At 50.2% G+C, this 13,229-nt stretch overlaps 1 protein-coding gene across 1 annotated transcript; it reads right to left on the bottom strand.

Moving 5' to 3' along the window:
* Positions 1-450: 450 nt before the first annotated feature.
* COX7B (cytochrome c oxidase subunit 7B) lies at positions 451-12,843 on the bottom strand. The gene is made up of 3 exons (XM_073637890.1): positions 12,687-12,843; positions 6,977-7,101; positions 451-665 (listed from the first exon to the last, which is right to left on the bottom strand). The coding sequence occupies exons 1-3, from the start codon at positions 12,721-12,723 to the stop codon at positions 588-590; spliced, it is 240 nt and encodes a 79-aa protein (XP_073493991.1). The 5' UTR covers positions 12,724-12,843; the 3' UTR covers positions 451-587.
* Between the last annotated feature and the right edge of the window lie 386 nt (positions 12,844-13,229).

Below are 13,229 nucleotides of genomic sequence, written 5' to 3' on the forward strand. Positions count from 1 at the left end.
ACCGCTGACCTCCGTGCGGCAGATGAGCCGCTAACGGCCGCCATCTTGTTCTGAAATCCCGCGGCGCTGATTGGTCCGGCCGCTGCCAATCAGCGACGCAGGATTTCCTGGACAGACAGACGGGATAAGCCGATTATATAGTAGATGTGAACTTCTCCATTTAATATAAATGCTATTATACATCCCTACTATAGCACCCAAAGTGAGGGCCCTGCACTGGGAGATCACCACTAGTGTGCTGCCACTTAAGTCACACTTTCTGAAATCCCTTTAATACCTCTGATTTACTATGCCAACTATGCACATTTTTCCTACTGATTTGTTATATGGATGTTACACCATTTTGCATCTGTTAAATTTTTTTGGGAACACTTGACATGAATAAGATAACCACATAAAGGACACTTGCAATACACTGCTAATGCAAGAAAGAAAAAAAAACCTCTTCCATTGTCATTTTGTTCCATTTTTATTACAGCAGAAACCTCCTCACCCTATGAAGGGACAATGAGGTTGCATATAAGGTATATACAAAGCATACACTTGTTAAACGTAGGGGAGGTAGGTGTAAGACGGTGGTGTCTGTTCTATTGGTCCTTCCATTCCTTTGGTGTAACTTTACCAACCGGAGACAGATTCCAGCAAATTCCAGTTTGCGTTATCACCTAAAATAGGAACAGAAAGTCAATGAGCACAAAGTACAGGAAAATATTAATCCAGAACTCATTAAAATAGGAAGATTATCTAACTTTTGAGTTTCAACGTATGTCTTTCCATAATTATTATAAGTGTACCTACAGGGTTAACACAGTCAGAGATAAGGTATATGACATAAAAGCACATCAACAAAAGCAACGGAATTATAAAAAAAAGTGAGGGTTTCCCAGGTTACAGGATACAAAGTCCTTACAAGACATGACATAAACCTCACTTATTGGTTTCATTCATACACAGGGCTCAAATAGATCCTGTATTAAAGATGTAAATTCCCCATGGAGCGTTGCTGTGCACCACATCAAGCTGCCCCATCCCAGGCTCTGTGACACAGCTAAGAAGTCAATTATCCAGCTTCCTGAAAGCTTTATTTATTATTTAAATTATGTTATGGTGGTAAATGGAATTTTTGTGTTTTTACACAATCTAGGTTTTAAAAAAAAATCTTGCAGTTTTTGCACTGGACAGACCGTAAGCCTATTTTTTGTATTGGAGCATTTAATGAGCATGTACACAGTTAATTGTGAATGGAGGGAGAGCTGTGACATCACCTGTCCTGATATCCTGTGTTATCAGCTGCATGTAGAGCGGTTACCTCATTGTAATCCTGTCTGTGATAAAGAACCTGCTGAAAACTCTTCCTGATAGCACAGGCAGTACCGGTAGTCTAAAAAAGTACTAATGGACACTGACAATTTAAAGATTTCTCTTTTTTTATAAAAAATCATGTAAAAAACAAAAAACACATTGCTAATTTTGTTGTCAAAAAACCCGATTTAAATAAGGCCATCTTCTGACGATAACTTCCTTCTACATACCTCCGCAGAAGTACAACAATAAGCATGTAGAATAGAAGGCATTGGCAATTCACAGCCATTTTATTATACAGGCATCTGATCCCTAACTATGCTGTATGTTCCTCTTTATTGCTATAAACATATATGCACACTTCTTTATCCAGTAGGATTGTGCAGTCTCCAGGGCTGTGGAGTCTGTAAGCCAAACCTCCGACTCCTCAATTCCCATGACTCAGACTCCCTCATACATGGCTCATGTTTAAGTGATAAATTTACTGTAGCACAGATTCATCTCAGCTAAAAGTCTAGACCCTTAGATCAGGAATAGGACAGACATTTATAGGACATTTCATAACTTTCCCAAATTCTTATGAAAAAATATTCCCCACAAACTGCATTGAACTACTGTACACAATTTATTATATATTTTAGGAGTTGGTGTTGGTCCATTTTATACCGACTCCACCAAAATGGACACCGACTCCACAGCCCTGGTAGTCTCATTATTACAGGTGTTTAATGATAAGTGGACAATGTAAATTAGCTTTATATACCATTAACCTACAACTCCTCTTGTAATATAGTTACAGTCCTGTGGTATTACATTTAAGTTCTGATCTTAAAGGGGTTCTCCGGGAATATTTAAAAAAAAAAAAAAAAAAAAGAGGAAATGTCAAATAGCTTCCTAAATATATTTAATCAGCAAATCACAAAAGTTTCCTCTAGGAAAGAAATCAATAAAGAATTAAAAGGTCTGCTCCGTTTTACACGGACAGGAATCAGTTGTAGAGAGTTAGGACAGGAGCCTGTGAAAAAATGCAGCAAGAAGCTGTTGTGGTCCCCTAATACTGGAGATACCAGGGGTGCTGCGGTAAGCAGAGGCTGCTCACACTGCCTATCTGACCTAATACTGGAGATACCAGGGGTGCTGCGGTAAGCAGAGGCTGCTCACACTGCCTATCTGACCTAATACTGGAGATACCAGGGGTGCTGCGGTAAGCAGAGGCTGCTCACACTGCCTATCTGACCTAATACTGGAGATACCAGGGGTGCTGCGGTAAGCAGAGGCTGCTCACACTGCCTATCTGACCTAATACTGGAGATACCAGGGGTGCTGCGGTAAGCAGAGGCTGCTCACACTGCCTATCTGACCTAATACTGGAGATACCAGGGGTGCTGCGGTAAGAAGAGGCTGCTCACACTGCTGTCCACCCTGTCTATCTGACCTAATACTGGAAATACCAAGTGTAATGAGGTAAGAGGCGGCTTCTGACACTGCTGTCCATCTTGTCTTTCTGAATGACAGTACATGGTATTGGTATCTCCAGGTTACAGTAGTAAAGCTTCCTTCTGCACATGCTCACAGACACCTGCACTAACTTTCTAGGACAGGTTTCCGTCAGTGTAACCAGATGGCAGATTTATTTTTTTTTCCTATTTCCGGAGAACCCTTTTAAAAAGGGTATTTCATAGTTCTGTGATTTCAGTATGTGATGGTAGAGTCCCTGAACTCCACACTGCAAATGCAGATAGATATCTGAAAATATGCCCCAGATGAAGTTGTAATTGTGAGCCCAACTAGTCTCAGTTCCTTTGGCTTTTTATGACATTTTGGTTTTGTGATGCACTTTTATTGAAAATCTGTTGTGTATATTTAATCTTCATTTTGAGTAGTCCTAGGCGATGGCATTCACCATAGGACGCCTCTGCTCTTTTGTATTCGATGGGAACTACTGTAGTTGGGGAAGGTCAAGCATATGTGGAAGTTACAGAAATAAAAAAAAAAAATCTTGCTTTTCCTCAAAATAAAGGACATACTTCACCACAAATCAAGAACTTGAGTATAGGGACAATACAGGATTGTGTGTGATCCATTAAATACTCATGTAAACCAACTAAAGTTTAATTTTATATTGGACTTCGGAAAAGCCTTAAAGCCTTATTTTAATCCTAAATGTCTGTTTAATGTCATGATCTAATCTCTTTTCTAAAATGACTTTTAATTAAAAGTCTTTACCATTCCCTCACTACTCTTAACCGTATTTTTTATTTTTATTTTTTTACTTCTTCCTCTTTAATGATGCTTCGCTTGAGAACTGAGTGCTTGCTGGGATAGTGAAAAAAGTAGTCATCAGGGAGCAGAGCATGCGGTCACTGCCGCAGCCTCTGCCACCTCCCTGAAACGAAGCATCACCAGTGACCTCCATTTCAGAGGCTGGGCTAGTCCCTGCTCTACTCAGCATGCGTTGGTTGTCAATTCTGATGTATGCTCATTAGATTCTTCTCATGGTGCAACATGCATTGACCGTGCGCTTGATGGGAACAACCCTTGCCATTCCTATATTTTGCGTGTAACCCAGTTCACTACATAAATTGGATTTCAACATATGCAACATTAAAGTTGTTATCCGGCCTTAGGCTAAAAGTCTGTAATTACTCTATGTGACTGTAGACTTGTGAATCCATTGCACGCTGTGAGGATTCTCCTGTGCTGGAGCGGCAGACGTGTGATTGCAAGTATGCGATTTATGTTGTATATGTACAGTTGAAACCAGAAGTTTACATACACTAAGATTACTATGCCTTTAAACAATTCTGGACTGCCATGTTTGGAAGCTTCTTTTGCAACATCTGAATTAGAGACACACTTGTGGATGTATTTTAATGCACATCTGAAACACACTGCTTCTTTGTGTATCATGGGAAAGTCTAAAGAAATCAGCCAAGATATCAGGAAGAGAGTTATGGACTTGCACAAGTCTGACTCATCCTTGAGTACAATTTCAAGATACCTGAAGGTGCCTCATTCATCTGTACAAACAATTATACCAAGTACAAACAAGTTGGGAATGTCCAGCCATCACACCACTCAGGAAGGAGACGGGTTCTGTGTCCCAGAGATGAACGTGCTTTGGTCTGACATGTGCATATCAACCCAAGGACAAAAGCAAAAGACCTTGTGAAGCGGGTAGCAGAAGCTAGTAAGATTGTGTCAACATCCACAGTGAAACGAGTACTGTATCAACATGGGCTCAAAGGCCACTACCAGGCAGAAGCCATTACTCCAAAAGAAACAAAAAAGCCAGATTAAATGTTTGCAAATGCACACAGGAACATAGACCTTAATTTTTGGAGACTTGTCCTGTGGTCTGATGAAACTGAAATTTAACTTTTTGGGCATAATGACCATCGTTACGTTTGGAGGAAAAAAGGAGAAGCGTGGAAGCCTAAAAACACCATCCCAACTGTAAAACATGGAGGTAGCAGCATCATGTTGAGTGACTGTTTTGCTGCAGGAGGGACTGGTGCAATTCACAAAATAGATGGCATCATGAGAAAAGAAAATTATGTGCCAATACTGAAGCAACATCTCAAGACCTCAGCCAGGAAGTTACAGTTTAGGCGGAAATGGGTCTTCCAAATAGACAATGACCTGAAGCATACGGCCAAAATGGTAAAGTGGCTTAAGGATAACAAAGTCAATGTTTTGGAGTGGCCATCACAAAGCCCTGATCTCAATCCTATTGAAAATGTATGGGCAAAGCTGAAAAGGCAGGTGCGAGCAAGGCGACCTACAAGCCTGGATCAGTTACACCAGTTTTGTCAGTAGGAATGGGCCCAAATTCCGACCAACTATTGTGAGAAGCTTGTGAAAGGATATCCCAAACGTTTAACCCAAGTCATTCAGTTTAAGGGCAATGATACAAAATACTAATGAAATGTATGTAAACGTTTGACTTTGCAGTAATAAAAATGCCTTAAAACATTCTCTCTCTCTCTCATCATTCTGGCATTTGGCAAATAAAAATTATGGTAATCCTAATTGACCTAAAATGGGAAAAGTTTATTCTGATTTTATGTCAGATATTGAGAAAAACATGCATGTGTGTCTTTTTATATAGTGTATGTAAACTTCTGGTATCAACTGTATATGTAAGTATATTGAGCGAGGCTGTACATGTCTAGTCTGAATGTGGCCGGGAGTATGCATATTGGTTGTGGAGCCAGCACTGGGAAATCTGCAGTGTAAGCGATGTGATAAACCACTAGTCTGCAATCACATAGAATGACTGCAGACTTTTAGCCCAGGGCTGGACAACACCTTTAGGCTGTGTGCCCACGTAGCGTTTTTCAAGTGTTTATGCTGCGGAATTTCCGCAGCGGAAACGCTTGTAAAACGCTAGGTAATCCGCACCCCATGGTCCCCAAGGGGATTCCGCATGTTCTATGCACATGCTGCGGATTTTTCCGCAGCGTTTATGCTGCGTACAAAAATCCGCAGCATGTCATTTAATTTTGCGGAAGCGCAGCGGAACTACCGCCATTGACTTGCATTGAGACGCACAGAAACTGCGACTGTACATTTCTACAAGCGAATTCTATGCGTCTCTATGTGCGGATGGTACCCAGTTCTGGAGGAGAGGAGACTCTCATCCAGACCTGGGTACCATTCTACCTGTAAAAAAAGAATAAAATAAAAAATAAAGTTTATATTCACCTGTCCGGCGGCTTCTCTCTGAATGCCAGCAGCGATGAAGGACCTGCGGTGACGTCACAGTCATGTGACCGCAGGCCCTTCACCGCTCTGTCTTGCGATATGCCGGCATCCAGGAACCAGACAGGAACGAGCGCTGCAGCCACGCCGGGGCCTCGGGGGTGAGTATAGCTTTATTTTTTTAATTTTTACGGTTCACACTGTATAAATCCATGCTGTTTGCATGGATTTATACAGTGTGACCTAGTTGTCAAGCACTTTCCAAGTGATGCTATCGCCTGGAAAGCGCTTGTCAATCTGCATGCGGAAACGCATGTGAACCCGCATGTGGATCCGCATGTATTCTGCAGGAAAAAAGCATGCACAATCTGCATGTGTTTTTTTCTGCCAGGGAGATGCAGAAATGCTGCAGAAATTTTCTGCTTCATTTCTGCATCGTGGGCACATAGCCTTAATAGAGAAAACGTCATGGCAATACAGAAAGCATGCTACAATATTTTAGTTTCCAACTTTTCTGCAAATAGATATTCAAAGATATATGATGAATAACTTTACAGGCCAAAGTTTCTTACAACCCCTCCCCCACTCACCCCCAGCATTCCATATAGCTTTAGAGGAAGAGAAAGTTCCCCCAAAAATGCCGTGTCCTGCCTGAATATGAAGGGACACTAAGGGAAGATTGCTGCGCACTTCAGCAAATGTAAAGCTTTATTCTTCAGTGATACATTATATAGGTCTGAGCAATTGTAAAAACAAGATGAAAGTGAAAATGCTGAAAACTCAAACACTGTTGCGCATGTCCTTTACTCCTGGCGTTGAGATATACCATGCGGTTATATGGAGCTGATGAACGAGTGAGCTCACCTGCTTGTGCAGATTCAGAAAGGACGGACGAAGCCACAAGTAAAAGGATGCATGAATGAAGTGTGAAGTGCAACCCTGCGCACACAGCACGATACACAATACTTACATATCCCCAGATGGAGACGCAGAACAGGGCTCCAGATGCCAGAATGATGTTTCCATACTTGTCATGAAAGTCAGGAGCAGCTCTGTGATGTGTCTGCCTGGAGACCGATCTGTGCACGCCACGGGCTACAGGACAGAAAACAGATCATCAGCACCATCATTCCCAGACCAGTCATCTGATCAGCAGTGGTAAGGGCACCCCGACATTACAGTAAGAAGGCCGCACGCTGGATAATAGCCGCTGCTTTTCAGGACCACAATTACATATATTAAAAATACTAAGAATGAAGATATTTCAACTATGAAATTTTGAGAAGTGTTCTTAGGCCATGTTCACATTTTCTGAGTCTTGTCATTATTTCGACACAGATTCAACACCCATATAGGTAGCACAGCAGCTCAGTGGTTAGCACTATTGATTTGCAGCACTGGGGTCCTGGGATTCCCCCTCACGCCAAAGACATTCTGATAGGGAACGTGGATTGTGAGCCCCAATGGGGACAGTGATGTTTGTACAGCGCTGCAGAATCTGAGGCGCTATATAACCCAACATAATAAAAATACTGTGCATGAGAACAGACTATTTAGGCCCCGTTCACAAGCTTGGAGAAATAAAACCGGCAGAATAAAGATTTTATATTCTTTGTGGGTTATCATGAACACTCCTGATGCCTCCGACTGGGGAATATCCTCCAGGAGCGCTCTATTAGAGGGGGGCAGAAGCGGCAGGAGAACGTGACTCGCCTGCTGTACAGGGCTCTGGAAGCACATGGCACTAGGCCTGCAGCACTTCAATGTCACAACAATCAATATACAGCAATAATACACAAGTGTAAGTACACCAGCCAGCAGTCACAAGTACATACAGGCCACTTATACACCTTAGGACTGGTGACTACTAAGGAGGTCAGATCTGGGGGTATTGTCCATAGCAACCAAAGAAACTTCTAGGCTGAGACTACACAACTTTAGCCGTGATACAAGTTACAGGGCCAAATATCACTATATGAGGCTGCTATGTCACAGTGTAAAGTAGGTGAATGGGGCCACACTGCATCCACAAGGTACAAAACTAACTAGATGTATGGCTGCACCTCGCAGGCTGTGATCAGGCCCCATTCACCTGGGTTATGATGGACTGTATAAGGGTCACAGGTCAATGTTTGGCTGCACAACCCTCTCCATGTCCAGCATCACTGTGTAGCCCCAGTATTACTCCAAGAGGAAGGCAGCCTTCAGATTGGCTGCTATGGGCAATCCCTGAACTCCTGGTCTGTACTGATCTTCAATACACGAAGCCAGAAGGGCAACAGAGGACACATCGGACTCCAAGGTGACTGCGCCTGGCAGCCCTGGACAGGCCCACACCTACTGTTTGATGACTAGAGGAACTACGGAGAGAGCACGCCCAGCACAGGACACGAGGAGTACGTGACAGCTCCGCTCACACATACAGGGCTCCGAGGTGAAATCCCCCCAGAATACTGTACCATGACGAAGACACTCATGTCAATGCAGCCGGCGAAGTCACTGTGGACACTGCCACTTTATAACCAAGTTGTTGTTCATGTCTGAAAAAGGGAAATACTGGCAGGATGGAGGGCGGAGAGGGTCCACAGCGACTGCATTCAAATAAATGGGTTCTTGTTAGAAAACAGCTCTTCTGGGATTGCAATTAAAACCCTGACGTGTGTGAGCCGACACCGCAGAGGATACACCACTGACCGCGGGGGGAGATTCCCACACAGCGCGGGGCCAAAATTGCTCCGCCCGGGGGGGGGGGGGGGGGGGGAGGATTCCCACACAGCGCAGCCGACATTGCTCCGCGGGGGGAGATTCCCACACAGCGCAGCCGACATTGCTCCGCGAGTTGGGGGGAGAAGATTCCCACACAGCGCAGCCGACATTGCTCCGCGAGTTGGGGGGAGAAGATTCCCACACAGCGCAGCCGACATTGCTCCGCTGGGGGGGGGGAAAAGATTCCCACACAGCGCAGCCGACATTGCTCCGCTGGGGGGGGGGGGGGGGGAGATTCCCACACAGCGCAGCCGACATTGCTCCGCTGGGGGGGAAGATTCCCACACAGCGCAGCCGACATTGCTCCGCGGGGGGGGAAGATTCCCACACAGCGCAGCCGACATTGCTCCGCGGGGGGAGATTCCCACACAGCGCAGCCGACATTGCTCCGCGGGGGGAGATTCCCACACAGCGCAGCCGACATTGCTCCGCGGGGGGAGATTCCCACACAGCGCAGCCGACATTGCTCCGCGGGGGGAGATTCCCACACAGCGCAGCCGACATTGCTCCGCGGGGGGAGATTCCCACACAGCGCAGCCGACATTGCTCCGCGGGGGGAGATTCCCACACAGCGCAGCCGACATTGCTCCGCTGGGGGGGAAGATTCCCACACAGCGCAGCCGACATTGCTCCGCTGGGGGGGAAGATTCCCACACAGCGCAGCCGACATTGCTCCGCGGGGGGAGATTCCCACACAGCGCAGCCGACATTGCTCCGCGGGGGGAGATTCCCACACAGCGCAGCCGACATTGCTCCGCGGGGGGAGATTCCCACACAGCGCAGCCGACATTGCTCCGCGGGGGGAGATTCCCACACAGCGCAGCCGACATTGCTCCGCGGGGGGAGATTCCCACACAGCGCAGCCGACATTGCTCCGCGGGGGGAGATTCCCACACAGCGCAGCCGACATTGCTCCGCGGGGGGAGATTCCCACACAGCGCAGCCGACATTGCTCCGCGGGGGGAGATTCCCACACAGCGCAGCCGACATTGCTCCGCGGGGGGAGATTCCCACACAGCGCAGCCGACATTGCTCCGCGGGGGGAGATTCCCACACAGCGCAGCCGACATTGCTCCGCGGGGGGAGATTCCCACACAGCGCAGCCGACATTGCTCCGCGGGGGGAGATTCCCACACAGCGCAGCCGACATTGCTCCGCGGGGGGAGATTCCCACACAGCGCAGCCGACATTGCTCCGCGGGGGGAGATTCCCACACAGCGCAGCCGACATTGCTCCGCGGGGGGAGATTCCCACACAGCGCAGCCGACATTGCTCCGCGGGGGGAGATTCCCACACAGCGCAGCCGACATTGCTCCGCGGGGGGAGATTCCCACACAGCGCAGCCGACATTGCTCCGCGGGGGGAGATTCCCACACAGCGCAGCCGACATTGCTCCGCGGGGGGAGATTCCCACACAGCGCAGCCGACATTGCTCCGCGGGGGGAGATTCCCACACAGCGCAGCCGACATTGCTCCGCGGGGGGAGATTCCCACACAGCGCAGCCGACATTGCTCCGCGGGGGGAGATTCCCACACAGCGCAGCCGACATTGCTCCGCGGGGGGAGATTCCCACACAGCGCAGCCGACATTGCTCCGCGGGGGGAGATTCCCACACAGCGCAGCCGACATTGCTCCGCGGGGGGAGATTCCCACACAGCGCAGCCGACATTGCTCCGCGGGGGGAGATTCCCACACAGCGCAGCCGACATTGCTCCGCGGGGGGAGATTCCCACACAGCGCAGCCGACATTGCTCCGCGGGGGGAGATTCCCACACAGCGCAGCCGACATTGCTCCGCGGGGGGAGATTCCCACACAGCGCAGCCGACATTGCTCCGCGGGGGGAGATTCCCACACAGCGCAGCCGACATTGCTCCGCGGGGGGAGATTCCCACACAGCGCAGCCGACATTGCTCCGCGGGGGGAGATTCCCACACAGCGCAGCCGACATTGCTCCGCGGGGGGAGATTCCCACACAGCGCAGCCGACATTGCTCCGCGGGGGGAGATTCCCACACAGCGCAGCCGACATTGCTCCGCGGGGGGAGATTCCCACACAGCGCAGCCGACATTGCTCCGCGGGGGGAGATTCCCACACAGCGCAGCCGACATTGCTCCGCGGGGGGAGATTCCCACACAGCGCAGCCGACATTGCTCCGCGGGGGGAGATTCCCACACAGCGCAGCCGACATTGCTCCGCGGGGGGAGATTCCCACACAGCGCAGCCGACATTGCTCCGCGGGGGGAGATTCCCACACAGCGCAGCCGACATTGCTCCGCGGGGGGAGATTCCCACACAGCGCAGCCGACATTGCTCCGCGGGGGGAGATTCCCACACAGCGCAGCCGACATTGCTCCGCGGGGGGAGATTCCCACACAGCGCAGCCGACATTGCTCCGCGGGGGGAGATTCCCACACAGCGCAGCCGACATTGCTCCGCGGGGGGAGATTCCCACACAGCGCAGCCGACATTGCTCCGCGGGGGGAGATTCCCACACAGCGCAGCCGACATTGCTCCGCGGGGGGAGATTCCCACACAGCGCAGCCGACATTGCTCCGCGGGGGGAGATTCCCACACAGCGCAGCCGACATTGCTCCGCGGGGGGAGATTCCCACACAGCGCAGCCGACATTGCTCCGCGGGGGGAGATTCCCACACAGCGCAGCCGACATTGCTCCGCGGGGGGAGATTCCCACACAGCGCAGCCGACATTGCTCCGCGGGGGGAGATTCCCACACAGCGCAGCCGACATTGCTCCGCGGGGGGAGATTCCCACACAGCGCAGCCGACATTGCTCCGCGGGGGGAGATTCCCACACAGCGCAGCCGACATTGCTCCGCGGGGGGAGATTCCCACACAGCGCAGCCGACATTGCTCCGCGGGGGGAGATTCCCACACATTGCAGCCGACATTGCTCCGCGGGGGGAGATTCCCACACAGCGCAGCCGACATTGCTCCGCGGGGGGAGATTCCCACACAGCGCAGCCGACATTGCTCCGCGGGGGGAGATTCCCACACAGCGCAGCCGACATTGCTCCGCGGGGGGAGATTCCCACACAGCGCAGCCGACATTGCTCCGCGGGGGGAGATTCCCACACAGCGCAGCCGACATTGCTCCGCGGGGGGAGATTCCCACACAGCGCAGCCGACATTGCTCCGCGGGGGGAGATTCCCACACAGCGCAGCCGACATTGCTCCGCGGGGGGAGATTCCCACACAGCGCAGCCGACATTGCTCCGCGGGGGGAGATTCCCACACAGCGCAGCCGACATTGCTCCGCGGGGGGAGATTCCCACACAGCGCAGCCGACATTGCTCCGCGGGGGGAGATTCCCACACAGCGCAGCCGACATTGCTCCGCGGGGGGAGATTCCCACACAGCGCAGCCGACATTGCTCCACGGGGGGAGATTCCTACACAGCGCAGCCGACATTGCTCCACGGGGGGAGATTCCTACACAGCGCAGCCGACATTGCTCCGCGGGGGGAGATTCCTACACAGCGCAGCCGACATTGCTCCGCAGGGGAGATTCCTACACAGCGCAGCCGACATTGCTCCGCAGGGGAGATTCCTACACAGCGCAGCCGACATTGCTCCGCAGGGGAGATTCCTACACAGCGCAGCCGACATTGCTCCGCAGGGGAGATTCCTACACAGCGCAGCCGACATTGCTCCGCAGGGGAGATTCCTACACAGCGTAGCTGACATTGCTCCGCAGGGGAGATTCGTACACAGCGCAGCTGACATTGCTCCGCAGGGGAGATTCGTATGCTTTACCGCAACCATGTCTAGGTACCAAACACAGTTGGCATGCCCGATTTGTGTCACCATAACCGCTGCAGACAGCCGCTCCATAACAGTGACCGCCCGCTGCGGCCTCACCCCACGTCACACACAGGCGGCAGCGAGCATCTTACCGGCCAAGGAGAGCGCGGACCTCGCCAAAGGGAACATGTCACCAGCTCACTGTACCCTTGAAGCAAATGAAGGAAAACAAAATGGCAGCTCAGGATATCCTGCCGTGGCCACGCCCCTTTAGGGCTGTCAGGAAGTCCTGGTGCCGCCTAGACGCAATGCATGCCGGTACTTGTAGTTCTAGTTCAGCCTTTTGATACCTTCTTTGCAATAGCCGCATTTTGCTTTAGTTGTTACTCTATGCGGCATAATGCAGCGCTAACGTTACTACATAGCGGCAACTATCCAGTGTAGGCACACATCACGTGACCTGTGCCACACCCTCCACCTCAGGGCACGCCACACCGCAGAGCTTACTGCAAGTTCAGTGTGCCGTAAAGCAGTAGCCCCAGGTGCTTCAAAGTGGAAGCCATCAAGCTGTCTGTTTAGTCAACTTGAGACCAATTTGTGCTAAAGTTCTACATTGTCCCACATGTAGGGCACGCCTCACACAGCATATATAGCAGTAATGCATGCTGCCTTCTCTCATAGGTTTTCATTAAAAT

The sequence above is a fragment of the Phyllobates terribilis genome, unplaced genomic scaffold (genome assembly GCF_046119375.1).
Source record: "Phyllobates terribilis strain yellow unplaced genomic scaffold, ASM4611937v1 Scaffold_7__3_contigs__length_470593459, whole genome shotgun sequence".
NCBI classification, from domain to species: domain Eukaryota; kingdom Metazoa; phylum Chordata; class Amphibia; order Anura; family Dendrobatidae; genus Phyllobates; species Phyllobates terribilis.